Raw genomic sequence first — 23,315 nt, 5'->3', positions numbered from 1 at the left:
GTCCACAGTGTCTGGGGCGCTGGGCTCGCCCTAGAGTTGTGCTGTCCCACGCGGAGGGGCCAGCCACAGGGGGCTGTGGGAATGTGGCTGCTGTGAACGAGGGGCGAGCGGTCAGTGCAGTGCCAGGTCCAGCCTCCAGGAGTGCAGAGGCCTGCGGGGCGGCCAGACTGTGGGACTCGAGGCAGGACCACTGGCTTCTTCTACAAGTCATGGCATGAGAGGGGCTCTTCTAAATGACAGGGCACCTAAGAGCTCTCACCACATGCAGCAAGCGGATGGTGTCTGGATCCCCACTTGAACAAAGCAAGCGGGAAGGGCACTTCAGACAACTGGGTGAACTTAAGTACATCCTGGCTATTAGGAGATACTGAGGGATTACTGATTCTGTGCGATGCTGTCTGCATGAGTTATGGAAGAAGGTGTCCTTATGTGTCAATACATGCAGAAATTCTGAGGAAGGTGGTCAGCGTGTCAGGGACCCACTTTAAAATCCTACAGTGAAATCAGTCAGACAGAAAAAGTCGAGAACCATATGACTTCACTCATGTGGGATATAAAACTGAAGGCAACAAAGGAACAAGACAAGCAAATAAAAAAACAAAAACTCATAGACACAGACAAGAGTTTGGTGGTTACCAGAGGGTAAGGGGGTGGTGGTGGTAGAAGAGGGTAAAGGGGGTCAAATATATGGTGATGGAAGGAGAACTGGCTCTGGGTGGTGAACACAGAATGCAACATATAGATGACGTATTATAGAAATGCACATTTGAAACCTATGTAGTTTTGTTAACCATTGTCACCCGGAAAATTTGAATGAAAAAAAACCAAAAACATCCCACAGCAACAAAGCACAGAGAAGAAACGGTGGAGGGCACCAGTGTGGTCAAGCATTAGAGACCCTGTGTGGGGAGGCGGGTTCGTTTGTTCTACTCCTTTTTCTGCTTTCCGCTTTTGTATATTTGGAAACCTTTCTAAACAAAGAGCCAAACAATCATCTCCCGAAAATAAAGTTTCACTGAAGAAACAAACCAAACCCTTTTACAGGAAGGCCCGGGAAGAGGTCAGATCTCCGGGACAAGAGTGTGACGGGCGTGTCCCCACCAACCGGCAGCCCTGGTGCACCAGGGAGTGGTCACCCCAGCCTGGCAGCGGAGGTGGCTAAAAGCCACCACCCAGACACTAGGGTGGGTTCCCTTAAAACACCCAATATAAAAGCGACAAGGGACAACTTGGTTCATTCAGAGCACCATTAGGCACAGCAGAGGAAGGAGAGAGCGGCCATGACATGACTACTGAGGTCCAGGAAAAGCATTCTACACGTAACATGGTGACTGCTCTTCACCACACCCATCCAAGGTTTGCTTTTCGAGTGACAAAATGTCCCTAACATGCGACTTGAATGATATCACGCTTACTATCAGTCACATCATCAGCCAAACCCTACCCAGTGCCTTCCTCGTGTAGACAGTGGGTCTGAGGGACGCAGGCGGGACAAACGACAGCTGCACACTCTCCCGGCACCCGCCCTGCCGACCAGGGTGTGGTGAGGCTGTGTGTGGGTTTAAGGCAGCTACAAACATGGGAACCTCCCCAACACACTTAGCCAAACCCCTGCTGGTACCGACTGACCCTCCCAAGAGGCCTAGGGCAGCTCCAAGGGGCCCTGGGCATACACAGCAAAACCATCCCGGCAGGCGGAGTGTGCCACCCGGGAGCATAGGCGGGAGGCTTAAAGTCACCCTGGGACATCTGGGAAGAAAGTTAACCGTCAAACATGGCATTGCTCTACTAGGTCAGACCAGAAGGGATCAACGACAAAAACCCAAAGACGAAGCCCAAGGCGTGGACCTGAAGAATGCATGTCTGTCCAGGGCTGGTGTGCTGGGCGCTGGGCTGCATGCCAGCGGCCCCCTCGTGTCCGCAGGCCCTATGAGCACCAGCTCCCCTCTGCAGGGGGGTAGGCTGCACCACCGCGGGCTGCCTGTGCGGCCACCTCCCCTGGCTGCTTGTGCGGCCTGTGCCACTGCCTCGGCTAGTGACTTTGTGTCCCACGGCACCGGGCCTACAGGAAACATTCCTAAGGATAGCGCAAGCCCTTGCCATTCGGGGGTCCCCGGTGCTTAGTCTTCTCTAGTGAAAAACCTGCTCCAGGAGCCCAAAGGAGACGGCTCTCTGTGCTAGCTCACACTGCGACTCTCAGGTTGACCGGAGTCTGGCTCTGCTTTTCCTGCAACCAGATAGGAATTATAGCCCCCAGTAAGCTAACTGTTCAGTTGCGTTTTAAACCAATGCCCCTCCAAACCTGCTTTTGAAACACAACACTATTTCTGGGTCTTAAGTCATTAATGGGACGATGCCTTTGGCACTGTGCCCCCCAGGGCAGTCGCAGGGACCCCGCTGCGTGCAGCTGAAGACCACACAAGGGAGGCTGCAGCCTCTGCGCCCTCACGAAATCCGGCTCATTCGAGACTGTGCGTGGCTGTCGTACAATCAAACAAACCTCCCCCCACCAAGCCATGGTGGCCGCACGCCTCATCTTAAAAAGCAGCATCAACAGGCAGACTACACACATTCCATTAAATACCAACACGGATGAGACCTGTGTGGCACGCAGAGTGGCCGGCGGTAGCTTCTAGTTGGATGGAAGCACATGCCACACAATGAAGCTACAAAGACCAACCCATCAGCTCCCAGGAAGACAGCCAGAGATACTCATCTATTTAAACTGGATGCATCGTTTCAAACATCATTCCGAGTGACAGTGTCAATCATGACATTCGGAACAGAAAACTCAATCAGAGGATTAGGAAGAGAAAGGATACCTAGTGGTGGGCACAGCTGCTCTGACACCTGATGCCGACAATCTGAGCTCTCACCACACGGAGCAGGTGGAGCCCTCCTGTAAAGGAGCCAGGTTTCCATCTATCTGTTCCCCTGACTCAGATCCTGTATGTTACTCTGCAAGTTGAAAATGACTCTCTCCCCACTTGTCTGCGCAAATGGGCCGCTGAACAAAAGGCTCATGTCTAGGGGGACCTCGGACTCGGAGCCCCAGGAGTCGGTGTCAGAGCCGCTGGAGTCCTCGGCTGCTGTGGGCGGGTAGCTGAGCTGCTCTAACTGGTCCACGAGGTCAGAGAACTGGAAGGCTGAGCTGGCCTCGGAGCGCAGCGAGCGGGCAGGGAAGTTGGCCATGGAGCTGGCCTCGGACTGCTCGGCGGAGCTGGGTGTGCGCACAGACGAACCGGGCAGCGGGAGGTTGCTGAGGGAGCTGCTCTCGGACCGGTTGTTCCTGAGGGAGCTGCTCTCGGACGGGCTGAGCAGGCTGTGCATGAGGCTGGCCTGTGCCTTCACCTCAAACAACTCCGACGTGTCTGAGGGGTGCACGTCGCTGCCAAAGCCATGCTCCTCCTCAAATTCAAAGGCGTGCTCCCCGTGCACGGGCGCTGCCTCCGTGGAGTACCTGTCGGGGCTGGACCGGGCAGAGCCTGGGCAGCCACACAAAGGGGCCTGCGGGGCCAAACTGCGGTACGGGAAAGAGAACGCCTCGGAGCCCCCGGCAAAGAAAGAGATGTCTGCCGGATCATCATCTATGAACTCCTCGGACACCTGCAGCTGGGCGTTTGTCAATGTGAAAACAGGGATCCCCCCACTTCCCAGCCAGCCACATGGTTGCTCCCCTTTGGAGCGGGGTGAGCCCACAGTCAAGTTGCCCTCCCCACGGTCATTTCTCCCAGCAGCTCTGCACTCCCTGCCAGCCTCCCCTGCACCTAAGCCTAAGGCGGTGCCAGCGTGGCCCGCAGGATAGCTGGGGCTGCCACTCCTCACAACACGACAAAACCCAACACCTTGACAAGGCCGGAGCGCAGGGTGCCCGGTGGCCGGGGCCTGTGTCGCATCGGGGCCTTCCAGCGCGCCGCTGTTCCTCTCTGCTGCCGGCCTCTTGACGTGGGGAGCCTGGGGCCCCATTACGGAGCTGCTGCTGTCCTTGATATCGGGCAGGCCGGGAGGGGTCAGAGGGGAGGCAGGGACCGAGCAGAAGGAGGCGTTTGTTGAAGATGGGGACGAAAAAGTCCTCATGCCCTCGGTGAATGAGATGCTCTGGGGATCAAAATCAAGAAAAGAAAAATGGGAACATAATTTCACACATTACCATCAGAAAGTTGCAAAGCTAACTGGGCCCTAAGTAGTACAGCCACACATTTGTATCACAACTTCTACAGAGAAGGCAACTGATCAGACTTCCCTGTTAGAATTGAAGACCTGTAATGCCGACAGGCTTCCAAAAGGACCCAGGACCATCCGCCTATAATCCCTTATAATTGCAGTTCTCTCTCGTATGGAAGCAAACGTGTGCAGCATAGAAAATTTCCATCACTACAAACCAGACACATGTAGTCATGTCTCCTGGGCATCCATCCCGTCAGTCATCGTTTCCCCAAGGGAACGTTTCCCCGAGGGGTAACAGGCAGCTAGAGAGAAGTGAGCCATCCATTCAGCTTGCAGATCCTAAAAGCAAAGTGCTGACAGGGAGACACGCAGGGTTTTGCGGCCCCTGGCACTCATCTGTCATAGGATCACCGCTAGGGACGCAGCGCGGCAGCGCAGTCACATCAGCAACGAGGCCAAGCACCTCTGCCAGCGCTGTTCCTGGCCAGTGCCGGTGGCACGGGAGCCCGAGGCGTCTTGGAGGCACTGGAGTGGCCCCAGTACCAAAGGGGCAGCAGCCAGAGACCAAGTAGCCACTGTGTTACTCGCTACCCGATGGGCGCCCTGCACCACGTCTTCACCCACAGTCCCACACGCGATGACTCGCAGTGAGCCCTCTCTATTGGTTATATCACTTTTCACACGTCACTGAAGCACAGTCATGCTTCCAGGAAGCCCGATACCCCGTGTACACACACAACATCAAAAGGGTGGTTAGACCAAAATATAACCAGACAGCAACTTTGTGCGCAGGGAACAGCACAACACAAACGGATGCAACGGTAGAAGAAGGCCCAGCATCTAACCTCTTAGGAACAATAACACAGCAGGTCACAGCCCATAAGACTAATGCTTTCACACGTCGTAATATCACTTTTTCTTAACCATTCAACCATAGTCAATATTCTCTTGTGGCTTTTAAAAGATAGTATCAGAGAACGAAAAGCTTAGATATAATTTTTAGACTATTTGCACTATTTTAGACTATTCATGAATTTGAACTTTGTTAAAGAAATAAAAATAATTTTAATTTCAATTGACTTAACAAGGACTTCCTAAATAGGAAACATACCTAAAAGAGTTAAAAAATATTTTTATCTAAAAGACTCAAGGAAAAAAAAAAGTGTTTGGGACACATGCACTTTAATACATGAGGTACAACTGTTGCTTCTGGAAATACTGTAATGGAATAAATGACAAATTGTCAACAAAAATTAACTGTGCAGAAATAAAAATTATAAATATAAAACTATATAGCTGCATGAGGAAACAGTTATGTTATTCCACAGAAAGAGCAAGGTTCTACCTAAAAATATGCTTACATGTGGAAGTTAATATGGAAATAGGAAGCAATTAAAGGGAAGTAGATCTGAAACACAGGGGGGTCACTTATCTCCCTCACAATGGCACAGAACTGTTGGTACCACATTTTGGGACACTGTGAACAAATGATTTTCTATGAAGTGTTTGTGTGTGCCTGTGTTGTATTCTTTGTTTTAATACAGTTGTAATCATGCCAAACACATAGAGATATAAATTGTGTCCTGGTTTCCACCCTTAAGTAGCAAAAAAGGCCACTTAGGGAAGCCAACTTAAGTCAATCATTTCCCTAAGTGGCATTTAACACTGTTTCACGTTCTTATGAAAACAATATTCACTCAGTTGTTTTCCTGACAACAAAAGGCAGTGTATGTCCACTGCAGGAAACTCAAATAAATGAAAAGCACAAAGAGAAAAGTAAAAACTGCTGACAGTGACCAGAAAAAATAGTGACTGGAGCCCTATCACTTGGTCATTGTGAGGTTTACTCCTCTAGCTTGTTTGCTCTGTATACCTATTTGTCTCTTTAAATAAAAATGAGACTCAATTTCCACAGGCCACTTTGCAACCTGCTAGTTTTTCTTAGTGACATATTCTGCATGTGTCCCTGGTCACACTGTTCTTCCCAAACAAGACTCTCCATGGCTCTCGAGTTGTCCATGAAATGGACACACGCAACTCTGCACTGGTGAAGTCATCCAGCACAGATGTGGCTGCGCGGGGCGTCTGCGCGGGGCATCTGCAGCGACCAGTTACAGACACACCTCTCTGCACAGAGCTTTCCCCTTACTTAGGACTCCTAGGACTAGAACTGCTGAGCAAACGACACAGCTTTAGGGCTCCTGTTACAACACGGCAAGACTATTTTCCGCAAAAGTACAGGTGATTGATATCGTGTCTGTTTCAACCAGAGGGACTAACCTGCTTTGGCAAGTCAGCAGTCAGAGTACGGACAGTCATCCGAGTCTTGCTTTGTCTTCTGCAAACAGAGAACAAGTTGTGAGCCACCATGCCTTCCTCTCCCGATTCCTGTTTTTAAAGCAGCATGTGCTGTGCTCATAAGATCTCACATAAAAACAAGGTTAAGACTGGTAACATGCCATGAGGCATCTAACTAGAAATGAGCAGGACAAGAAAACAATGGTTCAAATAAAACACAGATGTCCCAGAAAAGGTAAAGCCATCCCCCAACACTGAAGGAAAAATTCCACGTGCAAAGAAACGTGAACTTTCAGATTCGAAGTTTACCATATTATGTAAAACATTCTGTGTAAACTAAGCTATACAGACTAGAAACTGACAGTAATATCTGTTTCTGTATAAAGATATTACACATCCATTATCTTAAAATAATAAAAGAAACAGAACTCACGTGTCAAAATACATGTTTATGTATTTGAAATGAATCTTATTCAAATGAAGGTTAAAAACACTTAAAACATTAATTTTAAAGGCACACACTTTAAATCACAAAGACTCCACAGAGCTCACCTTTCATATGGGGTTCTTTTCATCCCACCGACTTTGACACAATCTACCAGTTGTTTCTGAGTTCTTCCACTGTGAATACAGGTTCAGATTTTAAAGAAAAGAATTAACAGTAATTCACAGCATTAATTTTTCACAAAGGCAAAGGACAATAGGTCTAGTCCCTCCTCTCTCGTAAGTTTACATACATATTTTAAAGTTATGCTCTGTAATAAGCATAACTGCTTTTCCAAACAAAGTTTTTATTTAGCCTATTTTCCCCACTATTTTATCTGCTATGCTTTCTCCAGTTTTCCAATAGCTGCCTTCTGTACATAATTCTCTGAAATGTCTGGCAACCCTTTTTGGTGACTAGAGACATTTCTGTTGTCAGCTCCACAAGGCACGGGAGCCGTGTGGCGTGGCCCCACCTGTATCGGAAGGAGGAGCCCCTGCTGAAGAAGACGGCTTTAGCTTTTGGCTTAGGTTGATCAAAAAGTCTAAAAAAGGTGTGATACTCCACACAAATCTTCCAGAAGTTCTTACATTCATCTCTACTACCCAACAAGAATTCCAGTGTGTCCTGGTAAGGTCCCTAGAAACAAAATACAAAGGTTCAAGTAACTAATTCAAGAATAAAATCTAGGAAGCAGGTCAGACAACAGGCTATTCCAAGGTTAAAAATTAGGAAAATGTTTTTTTGGAAAATTGTATATATATATATATATATAGACTTCTGGTTCCATTTATGTTTAAGAGAAGAAAAACACTATGTACACATTCATTATAAAACTACCAGAAAATTGCAGTCGTGAGCAGTCACACACCTGCTGACACCTAGCTGACTCCAACGCCCTTCCACGCCAGTACATACACTTGTCTGCCATTACGGTACCGTTTTCCTGTGGGGTTTTGGGATGCGTTGAACGTTTAGGACACGCAGTTTTTCAAGCGCACAAACATCACCGTGAAGAAACTACCACATTACCTCTCAGGGTTATTCCTTAGCACGAAGTCCCAGAAATGTTACACTGAACTCAGGAACCAGGCAGAGTTTTAACCTTCTGATATGTATTTGCCAAGTACTTTCCAGAATGACTAGAATACTGTGGCTCCTGTAATTAGTCTTAAAAACCTAAGTGTTTAGGGGTATAAAATATAACTTTGCAACTGCAGCTACAGACACAGCTCTGAATTTTAAAATGTTAGGCTATTCCAATTAATACCTGCTTTGGGCAGCGATTCTCTTCTTTCCACATCTTACAGAGTAACTGTCCGAAACAGTATTTTACTTACAGAGAAAAAAGCAGCCTTACTGGCATTTTGTATGTTTTGGCATTTCTTGCACTTTCCTTTCATCCCCAGGAGAGACATTTGAATAGCAAACAAAGAAGCCATCCTTTCAGGCCTTCGGCAAAGGCCCTTGCTAATCAGTGCCTTTAGAAGCTTAGGTCAAACCTTTCTTCTGGGTTGGTCCCCGCTCTTATCTCCCTCCACTCAGTGCCTGAGCCAAAGTGGCCTCCTTTAGCTTTCACGCTGCCCCATCCCCCCAACCACTGTGGGTCGGCTACATCTACTTTATTTCTTAACTTCCTTTGTACATTGGAAATGTGACAATTTGAACATCTCTGAATAGTATGAAGTACTGGCTTTTCCCCAACTATCGGATTGCATAGACATTTACCTTTTTCCATTTTAACTCATTTCCATAAATTCATATGCAAATATTATTTTACTGACTGATAATCTCAAAAGAAAGGAGTATTTATTTTCTGAAAATCAAGGCTCCTTCAATTAGAGCAGGGGTGTCCAAACTGCGGCCCGCGGGCCAACTGCGCCCGCAATCCATTTTTAATTGGCTTGCAGCAAATTCCAAAAATATATTTAGCTTACTTAAATAAACCAGGTGAGGCAATACGTACTTCACTTCGAGTGAGTGGCCCGGCTCTTTGTATATTTTACCGCATGTGGCCCTTGGTAAAAAACGTTGAAAAACGTTTGTACACCCCTGAATTAGAGCTAGTAGAGGGTCAATTTCTGAATCAAAGAGACATGGGAATATGGGGAACGCCCCTCAGCTCTCCCTGGACAGAAGCTCTCCACTGACTTGTTGTCCGGCTTTGGATCCCAGCTGACACTTTCAGTGCAGCTTCCTTACCTGGAGAACAAAGAGGCTGCAATGAGCCAGTAGTCTCAGTAGCCCCTGGGGGCCTGTCAGACAGGCACATTCTCAGGGCCGCCCCAGACTTGCCAATCTGAACCCCCTTGCTGCTACACCCTCAAGGGGAGACCTGCTGGGCCGGCTAGGTCCCAACTCGAACTTGCCCTTAAATTCCTGTGTGCATTATGCGGAAGCAATGTGTCAAGTAATTACATCACTCAATATCTCAGCAGAGCAAATTCTAATTTAACAAGTGCTCAAAATAATACTTACATGGACCTCTGGGTGGAGTTTGATCAGAAATCTTTTCCTCTTGAAGCTGAGTTTGCGGACCCTGGACCAGTTGAAGGTATTAATTTTGGTGGTGCTCTGAAATTCAAGAGATGGACACTTAGGAACACATTTGTAATCTAGATAGAGGCACACACAATTTCTCATAAACTAGAGAATGTTTAAATTACATCCTTGCCAGACAGCACAACAACCCATGTGGTATTTTACAATTATATTTGGAATGATTCTGAATTAAAATGTCACTACTTATACTAATCTATCTGTCTTAGAAAGAGAACTTGATTTCTTCGCTAAGGCTTTATTACAAATTATTGTTAATCAACGTTAGTATTAAACATTTTTGAAGTTCACCGCTGCAAGGAGGGTGGTCAGGAAGGGCCAAGGTAGAGGCTGGGCAGGGCTGCTTTCCCAGAGCTAAGTTTCCTGAAAGGAAAGAAGGAAAGCTAGAAGGGGCCTGGGTGCTGACAGAACGAATGATGTGAGTGCCTCACACCCCAACAGCGATGGGCTCACGTAGTACATGGCTCTGGGTTTCTAACTGCTACTCTCCACTAACAAGACCAGGGCCCTTCGTCTTCCAGGGTGAAGCAGGCAAAGTACAAAAAGAACCCAGAATCTTCTGCTGTGTAAGAAAGTGAACAAATGCTCCAAAAATGAGGGGGCACATGTCATAAGGACACAGGAGCCAGCTTGAAAGGATTCCCAGTGGCCAAATGTGGGACAATCTAAAGATCAAACTAAATGACAACACATTGCCAAGTATACGATTATAATATAAATCAACGCGTCCACAGTGATATAAAGAAACTAAACAGACGGGGAGAAGACCCTTCTAGGAGCACAAAGAAGGGAATTTACAAAGTCATCATTTGGTAGTCATCATTTGGCAGCCATCATTTTAATCCAACCAGGAAACAGTGGGATGGAGGTGCTGATATTGATATAGTTTCAAAGTCTCTCTCCGCAAAATGTTTATTAGCTGCAAAGAATAAAAAGTAACTTTTTTTGCAGTAGAGAAGGTCCATGTTGATATCACCAGCAGCGGGCCAGACGGACACCATGGGGCATGTCACAGGCCGTACCAGGCATATCAGCACTTCTGTGATGCGCCCTCCCGAGGAGCTCGGCCAGGGTCTGATCATAAACAAGTACTGGACAAGCCAATGTCAAGGTCAGTTCTAGAAAATGACCGGCCTGTAACCTTCCAAAACATCCAGGTCATGAGAACGAAGGAGAGGAGGAAGCAAGTTCCTGGCTAAAGAGACTAGGGAGACATGATGGCTGGGCACACTGTTTGATGCTAGATCGGATCTTTTGCAGTAAACAAGATGGGGTAACTGGTAAAATCTGGACAGGGGTGGGGAGGGTCTCGGGTGAAGGAGCTCTTTGTACTGCACTTGTAACTCTTCTGTAAGCTCGAAATTATTTCAACATGAAAACTTTAAATGTACTGAAATACTTTTCTGGCATTTTCTCTTCTACTCTTGATTCCCTGGTGCAAACTCGAGATGGGGACAGCAGGTAAGGAATGTCTTCCCTTCAGAGGAACTGAAAAAAAAGCAAATTGCAGCCATAAAAAGAATGAGGCACTGAGACATGGCACAACATGGACCGACTCTGAAAACAAGGAAAGAGCCAGGCACAAAAGGCCACGTACTGTATGGGCCCATGTGAAACGTGCAGAGGAAATCCAGAAAGACAGAAAGCGAACGAGAGGTTGGTCAGGGGCTGCCGATGGCTGCATGTGGGGAGGGGAGGTGATTAAAAAGTTCTGGAATGAGACAGTGGTGATGGTTGCACAATTATGTGAATATACTAAAAAGAACCAAATGTATACTTTAAAATGGTGAATTTTATGGTATGTGAATTATATCTCAATTTAAAAGAGTCCTGATTTAAGAGATGTCCTCAAAGCCAAGATATACATGTCAGGGTCTAACAGAGAATTGAGCATCCTAGATCCCAAATATGACCCAAACACTAAATTACTCTAATTTCTACTCAAAGTAAAATCTTGAAGGATTTTCAATGATGTCTCAAAGAAAAAAACAACACCCCAAAAAACCACACACACAAAAAAACCCAAAAAACGCAAACAAAACAGCAACGAAAAAGTTGTTTCTAGCTGTTTGCTTGCCTTTCGTTTCCCTTTTGCTCAAAACAAAAAATTACAAAGGCACTTTCAATCTGGAAGTTCGTGTCTCAAGTTCTGAATTTTTTGTCTCATGTACTGTCTAACACCTTCCCCTGCTGCTTTTTGGTTCCTGCCTTTAGAATTCCTGGATATTGGACCACCTCGAACACTCCTGGAATTTTCTTTACTTTTCTCTCCCATTGTTCGTCCTTTATCTTTCATTCTGCTGTGTGGCGATTTCAACTTCACCTTTCAAACATTCTCGCTCTGCCAACACTGCCATTTTGTGCTCACATTTCTACAAGCACTCTTGATCTCTTATGTTCCTATGATCGTGTCCTGCTCTTGTTTCAAGATGCAAGGTTTTCTCTTAGGTCTGTGAGGCTTTTTGGAAAATGTAACACAGTTAATACATTACATTCTACAGGTACCAAAATGAGTCCATAGTGAGGTCTCCCTCTCACCCCTTTCCAAAGCGGGCCAGCTACCATCACCTTCCTCGAGGCGACCAGTGCCACCTACTTACTTTGAGTGGAACAAACAATGTGGTGTGTGTGCACTTTTCCTTCTTTTCCCCACAAGCAAACTACATACACAGTTTTGAATCTTTTCTCCATGTAACAATACATCTCAAAGACTGTCTCCCACATGAGGACATAGAGAGCCTCTGCATTCTTTGTACAGTCGTCCATTCCCTAATATGGATGCTCCATCGTTTATTTAACCAGCCTCTTCATGATTAAGTACCAACACTTTATTATTACAAACGAGGCTGGAATAAAAAGTTACAGGAGGAAAAGTTTCACACGTCTGATAAAGGAGTGTTCCCATTTCTCAGGAGCAACATACTTTCAAATACTCAGGAAAGAGCGTTATGTGTGTGCCTATGTGCTCGTGCATGCTTGCATTATGGAGAAGAGAGGGAGTAAAATGCCTGTAACAGCTGAATCTGGGTAAAGGGCACATGAGGGTCTATGTGTCATCCTAATTTTTACCATCTGTAAGTTTGCAAGTCCTTCAGAGAGGAGGCTCTACAATGTTGGCTGGCAGCTGTGGCTGGCAGCTGTGGGGTTTCTGGAAGGCTGGTCAGACTCTCCGGAGCGCAGCCTCCTGCCTCACAGATGGCATCCTGCTAGCGTTCCAGGGCACTGTGGCACCATTCAGACCGCAAGCTTTCCCCTGAACCCCCAGTGGGGGCTCAGTGAGATACCTCATCTCTACCTTCTGAGCTGCACTCTGGAGAGGAAGACCCCTGCCCCCTGCCAGGGCCGGGAGGGGCTGAGATTATTCCTCACATGGACCTCGGGACGAACGCAGGTTTCCGTCTCCAGTCCCAGCCTGCCCACTGCCAGAAGTGCCGCTCCCCGCTCTTGGGGACACCATGGCCTGCTCCCCAGCTTTCCCACTGCAGGCCATTGCATTTCAGTCTTTTCCACCCATCCACCTATTTCCTGACTTCCACAATTTTGGTGATATTCTTCATCTTCTGTGGTTTCCTTTTCTAGTCTTGGTTCTTACTGATTTAAACTTGAAAAGAAAAATAATTTGCTGCTGTTTTGGTGGCAGTCTTGAGGGGGTCGAAATAAATCCAATCAGCTATCTCTAATTTGAAGTCTCTAAGCCCTTGCTTTTACAACTCACTCCAGCCATAAATTATGAGAAACATGACAACAGCTGGACTCAGGTGGACATTTGACTGGCATCTCATGCAATGCAGGAACAATGACACCAAAGTAGGCAGGGCCTCTGCCATGGCATGTACTCTTCTCTTGTCACGTTTAGTACAGCACATAGCACAATCACCATTCTAAATTCAAAATTAAATTCTTTTTTGACAGGACACTGCAATTTGACGGCTAGGCAAAGAAAAAGAAAACAAGTGTGCTTGATTAGGGAGCCTGAAGACCAGCCATTCAGGTGACCACAGGCGAAAAGGAGCCACAGAGGGAAGAGCTGCCAGTGCAGGTTCCCCGGGAGCAGGCCTCAGACCGCTGCATTCAACAAGAGGCACACAATTTACGCAGGCCAGTGACTGGAGAGCGCCCGAGGGGTCACAGCCGGAGGTGGACAGTTACCTGGATGGGTAAGCAGGTCGGGGAGCCTGTGCTCCAGGAGTTGTCAGATCTGGTGACACCACAAACCCCTATACACACATACTTAACTGCAAACAGAACTCAGCGGCCATTTATGTAACTGTCTCCTTATCCAAACACAACTAATACAAAATTCCCTGAGGCCACACTGAGCGTTCCCACAGGCAGCAACCTCGGATATTTTCTAGTCTGTTCCGTCTCATTCACTTAAATGACGCCCGTGACCCACTGCGAGCCCTCACAGAGCAGCAGGCCCAGCCGAGGCATGGAGACTGCTCCAGAAAGGGCCAGAGTCTCGGCTTCAGGTTCCAAGGGGGCGATTGCTGGTTCAACATTAGAAGGGGCAGTGGGATGTGACTAGGTGCCCTGAGGGCAATGGGCTCTGGGACAGTGAGGAGGACAAGACAATTTCTCTGCTGGGTGAGAGATCAGATCAGATGACATGTCAGGCTCCAAGTCCAAGACCTCATTCATCAGAACAAGAATTTACCAGTGTAGGTAAGCACCCCCAGCTGGCCGCAGCGCCCACGGCTGACGCTCCCCGCCGCCTACCTGGAACACGAGGACACCCATGTGGGAAACCGCCAGGTTAATCTTGGCTCCCTCCCTGTCGGAAGCCTTGTGAAACCTGATGCCGTACATTTCCAACTTTCGGGCAACTTCGAGCACCTGGAAATCGGACTCAGCAGGCGTCTGGCCCCTGTGATAAAAGACAGCATGATCACAGCACTGAAGACAACTCTGTTTCTGAAAGAGCCAAACGTATACTGACGTGATCAGAAAAACAGGGTTAAAGAAACCAGCAAAAGGGCTTAGCTTCTCCGCGGTCGATTGTCCGCAGTGACTTGATCCACTTCAAACACAACAGACCGCAACACAGACCAGAGACACGTGCCCCCTTCCTTCTGCTCTGTAGTCTATTCCCACGGGGTAGGGTGTTTGCTTTGCATTCACTAGGCGCTCAGGGAAAGTGTGCAAACATGACACGCGGAGGCAAATTTAAACAGAGAAAATAACACAGGTAACACTAGCAGCTCACTGAACCCATTTCAATCCTTTAAAAAAGTACTTTTATGATGTACAGTCTAACCATCAAGGATACACTTCTATGTGAAGGAAATTATAAAACTGAACAAAAGAATCACCAGCAGAGCAACTAGTTTTTACCCACGTCCAGGTCCCCGTGTGCCAAGTGTTTCCCAAGTGCACGGTCGTGCCCCCAGCACTTGAACATGGCCTCGTCACGCCCACCAGCCTCTAGGCGGGTGGCTGACACTCAGACGGAGGAGCACCCACGTCCCAGGCCTGAACCCTACTCGTGATGACCCGCTGACAACTCTTTTCCTTCTGACTTCCAAATGTCTGAGCTCTGGACCTTTACAGAATAACACAACTGTGTGGGTTACGCCATTCCTGTGAGCTCCATTCTTTGACTAAAATTTCCATTCTCTGATTTGACATAGATGCCTGACTACCAACTTACATTTTCATAAATCATCAACTGGAAGGGAGACCAGTGGGACAGAACTGCTTTCAGGAAGCCCTGGTCTGGAGGCCACACTGTGGGGCTGGGTAAGGGAGTTGGAAGGGCTCTGAGGTGCCTGCTGGAACTGGGAACAGTAAGGGCAGTTCTGGTGACCAAGAGAGAAAAGAGGACAGTGCAGGGAAAGCCTCAACCTTCTTACGGACAGGACACCTCAGCCACCATGAGCGATGTGGGAATGTGGACAGTGAGGCCCCTCTAATAGCATCTCATGGGAAAGAGGGGTGTTCTTGGAAACTGCAGGAAGGTGACCCTTGTTACAAGCGGGGAGAAAGTGAGCCAAATCGTGTGTGTGCTCCAGTGTTGTGTGGAGGGTAGAACTGGTGAACAATGAAATTGGCTATTTAGCTGAAGAGATTTCTAAGCAAAACATTGAAGGTGCAGCCTGGCCCCTCCTGACTTAGAGTAAAACACGAGAGAAATGACTGAAAGACGGACTTGTTAAGCACAAAGGCTGTAGAACTGAAGTATCTGGAAAATTCTCAGCCTACCCATATTGCAAAAAAGGAGAACACTAAGGGTGTGGCCCAGCGACTGTGTGATGAGGAGATCAGTGTGGCCAAGCCATCTCCAGGAACTCAGGACAGGAAGAAGGAGCCGGAGGCCGCCCCTCCCATCACAGGCCAGAGTACAGGGATCGATGGGGCAGGGCTGTCCATCTAGGTCCCAAAGGACAGGCTGCCTGGAGCTGCAGGGGGACCCCCGCCTGGGAGAGCTGTGGTGGGGGTGGGGCCACGACAGAGAGCTGCTGCAGGGCCTCCTGGAGTGACATTGTCACCCCAGTGGGCCTGGAGAGCAGGGCATCAAGCCCAGGAGGATTATTCTCGGGTCTGAAGGTTTAATGTCATTTGTCCCGTTAGGTTTGGACTTGCTAGGGACCCATCCCCCTTTTCTCCCATTTCTCCCTTTGGATGGGACGTCCATCCCATCGCTGTATCTGGAAGCACATGACTCGTCTGGTCTCATAGGTCCGGCTGGAGGGAATACAGCCTCAGGGCGAATGGCCCCTGGGGTCTCACCTGCACCTGATTTAATGAGACTTTAAGATTTGTGGGTTGTCAGGGTGAAATGAATGTAAGATGCATGTGAGAAGGACATAAATTATGGGTGATGGGGTGGAATGTTACGGATGGAATGTTTGTCCCCCCAAGTTCCCTGCTGAGCCTAATCCCCACTGTGAGGCCTTCGGAGGTGAGCGGCTGGAGCACTCATGAATGGGGTTAGTGCCCTTATCAAAGGCCCCAGACAGACCTCACCCCTCCCGCTGTGTGAGGAGACAGTGAGAAGACGGCTGGCTAGCACCTAGGAAGCGGACCCCTACCAGACCCACATCTGCCAGTGCCCTGATCTTGGACTTCTGGCCTCCAAAGTGGTGACGAACAAATGTTGGTTGTTTATAAGCATCCACCCCCTTGGTGATGTCTGTTCTAGCAGCCGGATGGAGCGAGACACCAGCTTTTGAATCTTTTTCTGCGAACTCAAAGATCCAAAGGAAATGTGGTAAAAGTCAAGAAATGCCTTCCGCACTGTCCTGCTCAGGGATCGTGGGGTGTTTCCAGTGGGTCAGGAAGAGAAGCCTAAGCTATGAAGCCATTCATCAATTTCAATGAAGGCACGTACTGTCTTGAAGACACCTACACAAAGAATGATGAAAAGAAATGACAGATGTACAATAAATTTCCGATGACTGTGGAAGACAAAGTTAGCACATCAGGACCACGCGAGCGGGAGACAGCCAGCCAGCCCGGAGACGCTGTGGCTCGCTCGGACAGAGTCCAGTTTGGTTCCTGTGGAAAGCTCATCACTGACTTCTCTCACCGCTTCCTCGAGTTTTCACAGCAGCCACACTGCGACACATATGAACAAACACAAGGACACACATGCACACACACACATGCATATGAACGCACATGCATACTGCACAGGCACAACCAGGCAAAGACACACGCACGAACACATACATGCATATAAACACACACATGCACAGACCGCCAGCCTTCCCTAAGGTCTAGCTCTTTGTTCCCTCCACAGGCAGGCTTTTCAGTGTCACCACTCCCTGTCACCATTTCCCCACCTCACTCTCAATGTTCTGGTGCCTGCGTCCACCCTGAATCTGCCTGAAGCCACCGAGGCCTACAGGCTCAGTCACGTCGCTGAGCCCAGACATGCTGTCTGGTGGTGGCCGCTTCCTGAAGCCTCCCCTGCGGTCCGTGGCCCCATGCTCCTTTCTCTGGCTGCTCATTCCCTTGACCCATGGCCTCTGTGTTGGCCCCTGCTCCACACATCCTCCCAGGGTGGTCCTCTGGGTCTGCCCTGGGCCCCGCTCTCTCTTCCATCTTCCTCCCGAGGGGAGCTTACCCTCTGCGCAACTTGACCTCCCACCTCCCAGATCCATTTATCCATTGGGCACTGTTGCCTGCTGTGTGTGTGGGGAAACGTCACAGTGCAGCACCCACTACCCTTCCTCCACGTGTCCGGCCCTGTCTCTGTGTGTCTCGGCAGGAAGGAACCCTGTCCCCAACTCCAGGGACAGATCCTGAACAAGTGACTGTCTCCTTTGGGCTGGCACTGGGACAGGGTTCTTGTCCGGCTGGTCCTCAGGGTCTGGCTGTGATACTTGGAGCTTCCCAGTCAGAATAAAGGCAACACTTGAGAGAAGCCAAGCCAAGGGCATCCTGGAAACAGAGCCAGAGCTCTAACGAGCCCCAGTCCCGTGGCTTCCGTAGGGTGGCCCAGGGGTGCTGAACCGTGACACCGAGAGGTACCCCAAACTGTCATACCCAAAACGGAGCTCAGGCCTTGGCTCAGTTTCGCCATATGAAAAAGCGGTGACAACAGCACGTCACACATGGCATTGAAGGATGACATGCAGCCTGGCGCAGAGCCTGGCTCGCCATGGGCACTTGTACTTGCTCCACCGTGAAACCAGAGCTGCGGGTGCCATGCTGGGTCCTCCTTCCCACAAGTCAGTCCCGCCAGCACCTTCGCCTCCTGCCCGTGACTGGAATGCCCCCTCGGCACCCTCTCGACCCTTCTATCCTCACTGTTCCTCCCCACTGCCTGCCATTCTAGCTCATGTGTCACAGGTTACAGTGATACATTGTGTACGCAGTGCCCGCCCCGGTGCCAGGCACCCCTAGGTTCTGGTGGGTGGCAGTGCGCATGCAGCCCTAGCGGGCAGAGTGTCCCTGACTGGGAGTCCTGCTCTGTGCTGCCCCCGCCACCCAGTGCAGTGACTGACCAACAGGAGGCCCCCAGCCCACTGCGGAAGGTGCTGGCTTCCAGCAGAGCTCCCCTCCACGATGCCACCTGGCAGAATAACCTGGCACCTCACTGGCTCCTTCACAAGGGTCAGGCCAGCTCATCCAGAGTCCCCACCAGGGAGGGCTCGCTCCCCTTGGTGAGGTCACAGTCCCCATCCCTGGCTCTGCCTTCTCATGGCCCTGCCCCCATCTCTCTTCAGCGCCGCCCCCCCCCCCCCCCCCCCCCGTACTGTCCCTCACTTCAGTCCAGAAAATCCCGACTGCCAAGTCTCAGGCAACCGAAGATGCGCGCTGAGCTCTCAGAGGGCCACCTCTGCCATTCGCAGCCAATTCTGACTGACTCACTGACTCACGTGTGCTTCCGATGGAATTCTAGTATCTTCTCCAAAGAGCGCTCCTGACGGGGCAGGTATGTGTGAACTCGGAGGTGCTCGCGGTCCTGGGCTTCGTCATAATCTCCAATTTCCGCTGAGATAATAGGTCAGTAATTTTAATTTTTAAATAAAGCAAAATACAAGTGTTTGTACATGCAAATACACAAATTACAACTAGAAAAAATTATCCTAAATCTGTACTAAATTATATATCCTTAAATAAACAAGAGTTTATATTTGATTTTTCCAAATATTTTATCTTATCAAAGGCAAATAAACAGCAGCTAAGGAGAATGTTTTGGGTTTTGAAGAACAAACACGCAGCTAAGGGACTCTGGAGGCAAACGGCCACGTGACTGAGTGTCTGGGTTTTAAATCACATTTTATCCACCGGTTGTGCCGAGACTATCATGACCAGGATGATGTATTTTAAATAGTTTCTCCTTCAGGGCCTCTCAAATTCTTAAGGAACAATGTCTCTAATTTCATGTGTTTTCAGGCTATAAATGTTTTAAAAATAGTAGTTAAAGCCCCATAATATTAAGCAATATACTTTTTTTTTGTTTCAAGACAATTTCAAATGCACAGAAAGGTTGCATGCAGAGTGTCCCACTTTAGTGTGAATTTTCTACCAACCAGGACTTCCGCACTCCTAAGTGTAGCACAACCACCCAGATCAGGACAGGACGGTGATCTGCGGTGATCTGCAGTGACACCCGAGCCTCAGGCCCTATCTGTTTTACCAACTGCTTGTCTTTTACGGCAAAAAGGCCCAGTTTATAATCGTACGTTGCATTTGGCTGTCATGTCTCTAGCATCCTTCAATCTAGGCAGCACCCTTCAAAGGTGAAAATCCTAGTCGGGAAAGTTGTTATAACATAACTAAGCTGTACACAGAGCCCTCAAGCAAGTGTCACAGAAAAGCCACCTGCCTACCTGAGAAGACTTCAGGCTAAATAAAAAATAACTACCATATTTTGCCGTGTATAATGTGCTCCCATGTATAACGTGCACGCCATATTTTTGGCCCAAACTTTGTTTTAATTCCTCCCCCCCTTTTTGCTTCCCCTCCCCACACCCCCGTTCAAGCCGTTGTTTCTCAGTCTAGTTGTGTAGGACACAGCTCCCTGGCCCCTGCTGGTGTTATGAGCCTTGTGTTCCCCCAGCAGTCGGTCGTTGGTCAGCCACTCACAGAAGCTCACCGCCGCTCACACTGGCCACCAGCTACTCCTAGCAGCACAGGGTAGCCCACAGCAGCACACAGCAGCCCAGGTCCAGGGAGAGCCGTTGTTCACAATCTTAGCTGTAGAGGGCTCAGCTCACTGGTCCCTGTGGGAATCGAACCTGTGACCTCGGCGTTAGGAGCACGGCGCTCCAACCACTTGAGCCACCGGGCCGGCCCTCGTTTTAATTTTTTAATTCAAATTTTTATTTGTTTATATTTAAGTACTTGTTTTTTTGTATTAGATAGCAATTTTAGCATTTACTTATTTATGATTATACTGTTAACTTATAAGCATAAATAAAAGAATTAAAAACATTTATATAGATACAGAATTATACTACCCATGTATAACGTGCATCCTTACTTTTCCCTCACAAATTTGGGCAAAAAAGTGCACATTATACAGGGCAAAACATGGTAAGTCACTTTGAAAACTTATCTCAATGAGGGTCAACAAGCCCCACAGCGTCCGATGGCAAACCACTGATAAAATTTGCTATCTGAAAGCATGTCAGGGAAGAGCCCAGTAAACTGCAAACTAACCCATATACTTATTAATTCCTAAGCTTTCTGAAACTTCCTGCCTTCTAAGTTCGGAAGCACGCATTCTGTGGCAGGAACAGGGTGGGCCGGCAGCAGTGTGGATGTCTCCTTCCTTCTATCGCGCCAGCTGGCCAAGCACACACCTCTTGTCAGAACCTCTCCTGACATTTCTCGTTTATCTTTGAAGCAACTATGGTTCTTCACAGACTTCCGAACCATCTCGTGCTCTGTGCGACATACTAAGAAATGTTCACTTTTCCCTCAGGGGGTAACGCCTAACTTGTCACCAGAGGGGCTGTGATGGTCACCCCAAAAAGGCCTCTTTCTGGGGTGCTGAGAGTCCAAGTCTGGCTCATACTCTGAAGAGGTTTGCAGTAAAATGCACGAAGGATCAAACGTGAGAGGACCCGAAAGAATGCACGAGGCCCACGCCTGGTCCTCATGCCTGTTTCCTAGTGCAGACTGTTTGCCTCCAGGAATCCCACTTGTAGAAGTTAGTCTTCAGCTTATCAAAACATGTGCAACCTGCCCCCCCCACCCCCACACACACCCATCACACACGCCTCCCTCAGGCCTGGAGACACTACTAACACTGCAAAAGGTGGGAAGTGAGGAGGGCCGCCGTGGTGTCTGTGCAGCTCAGACGCTCTTCCAGGAGGTCTCTCTTAAGTTGCAGGGCAAACAAGTACCTAGAAGGGAGTGCAAAACATCAGAGAGCAACTCCAAAGGTTCTACAACACACTCCCCTTGCCTCCGTTGCAGGACAGCACACAGCTCCAGGAAGCAGCAGCAACTGGTGACATTAGAGCAGACAGTGAGCAAAGGACAAGTGACAAGTAGTCCTTCACAAGAGCTGAGGGACACAGTGCCGGACGCAGGAGCGCTGGATGTGAACGCACTTGTGCCTTCCTGGCACACACACCCTACAGCACTACACACTTTGGGGGAACTCACAAATCCACGTTACTGCTGTTACACACACAAGTGCACTCATGATTTTGTGCGAAAGAGCAGAAACATCCAATTAAGATACAGCTTAGAATGTAGCTAGGAAATTTTTAAGCAGACTGATACCGTCTGGTCTTGGCTAGCATCTGAGGAACAGGCACTCCTGAATACCACCAGTGGGGGTATAAGTAGAGAAGGCACTTTGAAAATATTTATATATTCATTTATTCCATCAACAAATAACTACTGAGCACATATTATGGTCTAGGCACCGTTCTTGGATCTGGAAACACAATGGTGAACAAGACTCTCTCTCCCCTTTTTGGAATTTACACTCTAGTGCAAACTGTTCAACTTTACTGTATTCCCTTAAAATTTAAATGTGCAAACCCTGTAACGCAGCAATTCCACTTCTATGGACTTTTCCTCCAGAGGCGTTTTCAGAGTTCACAAAGATATGTAGACAAGGGTGTTTATCTGCAGTGTCATAAGAAGAAAACTGGAAATAACCCACACATGCACCAACACGAGGATGGGTACAGCCACATGTACACTAATAAGGAAAGATGCCATGGTCTGCTAGGGACACGTGGGTAAAAACCAACTGAGCTGTAGTTCCGTGTGCACAGTTTGACACTGCTCGTGGCACAACAGTCTCTTTAAAGCCCTAGGTCGACTTGTGCTCTGCTGTGAATTCACCTGGAAAACACACTCCCGTTAGCTTCTGGGAGAGTGAGCGGCAGGCAGTGAAGGGAACGTTCTGCACTCTGCACAGCTTGATGCTAACATTCTTCTTCTCTTACCACAAACGTGTGTTTTTTAATAAAATTTAAAAAAAAGGACCTTCTGCACAAACATGGCTTGGGCTTAGGGCCCAGAATTTAGGTAACACTTCTAGTTACTCATCATTTTCCAGGTACATATATTTATAAGTTATTCCCTCAAAAGGGATTTTTTGGTGAATGTCAGGTATTTAATATGCGATTAAGTTCTGTGTTCACGCTACAAACACTTTGGCCACATTGGGGGTCATTTCCTCACCTGTCAAATAAGGAGCTGAACGACTGTAATCTCAACATTTCCTCCCAGCTGACAGTCTATGGTTTTGTGATGGTAAAAGACCTGCAAAACCCCTGGAAAGAGGCTCCTAGGACATCTAGGCTGCAGGCATGAGTCCATGTTTCATAAGGAAGGCCTGACAGTTACACCATCACATTCCACTTCATTTCACATCTGACCTGGTGCTTTATTCTTCATTACAAAATTGGTACAGAAAAGACAAGGAAAAAAAACCTTCCACAATTCCGTTCCCCAGAAGAAACAACTGTAAATGTTGTTTTCTTTCAATGATTTCTGCAAAGAACCAACCTTGAATTCAAGAGCAGCACAAAGAAAAACCACGGGAAGTTTTTGCCCACCCACATTTGGTACTTCTCCCAAGTAAATGTATTTTGTTGACAAGTAAATATACAGGCAAAATTCCTAAGAACTTTATGCATATGTATAAATCTATGCCCATTTGGGGATGTCTGTTCAGCCGAACCCTAATGCCCCATTTTTTATTCTCAAATTTGTCTCACACACCTTTCTTCCAAGTCCTATTTGCATTTGTGTTTGTGCAAGGGTTAATTGCCAAAATGCTTTAACTTTTAACGATGACACACTGATTACAGTTTTTATGTGCATCGTGGGCTCATTCGTTCTTTGTATAAATGTACCCTGAGCACTTGCGGGAAACACAGGT

At 48.1% G+C, this 23,315-nt stretch overlaps 1 protein-coding gene across 9 annotated transcripts in view; it reads right to left on the bottom strand.

The window, feature by feature from the left end:
* Positions 1-23,315, bottom strand: part of FARP2 (FERM, ARH/RhoGEF and pleckstrin domain protein 2) — a 99,613-nt gene that overhangs the window by 29,925 nt on the left and 46,373 nt on the right. For all 9 annotated transcript variants that reach the window (XR_012490708.1, XR_012490709.1, XM_074316527.1 and 6 more), the window contains exons 6-13: positions 21,215-21,312; positions 18,835-18,949; positions 14,228-14,375; positions 9,428-9,523; positions 7,425-7,588; positions 7,018-7,086; positions 6,448-6,505; positions 3,846-4,098 (exon numbers count right to left, since the gene is read on the bottom strand). Coding sequence is in view for 7 of the 9 variants with exons in the window: in XM_074316527.1 (XP_074172628.1) it covers positions 3,846-4,098; positions 6,448-6,505; positions 7,018-7,086; positions 7,425-7,588; positions 9,428-9,523; positions 14,228-14,375; positions 18,835-18,949; positions 21,215-21,312 (1,001 nt within the window). In the remaining 2 variants the exon portion in view is untranslated. The remainder of the gene's footprint in view (positions 1-3,845; positions 4,099-6,447; positions 6,506-7,017; positions 7,087-7,424; positions 7,589-9,427; positions 9,524-14,227; positions 14,376-18,834; positions 18,950-21,214; positions 21,313-23,315) is intronic.

Source organism: Rhinolophus sinicus, linkage group LG01 (assembly GCF_036562045.2).
Source record: "Rhinolophus sinicus isolate RSC01 linkage group LG01, ASM3656204v1, whole genome shotgun sequence".
In the NCBI taxonomy this organism is placed as follows: domain Eukaryota; kingdom Metazoa; phylum Chordata; class Mammalia; order Chiroptera; family Rhinolophidae; genus Rhinolophus; species Rhinolophus sinicus.
The sequence above is the reverse complement of the archived record's forward strand: the minus strand, read 5'-3'. Positions and strand labels throughout refer to the sequence as shown.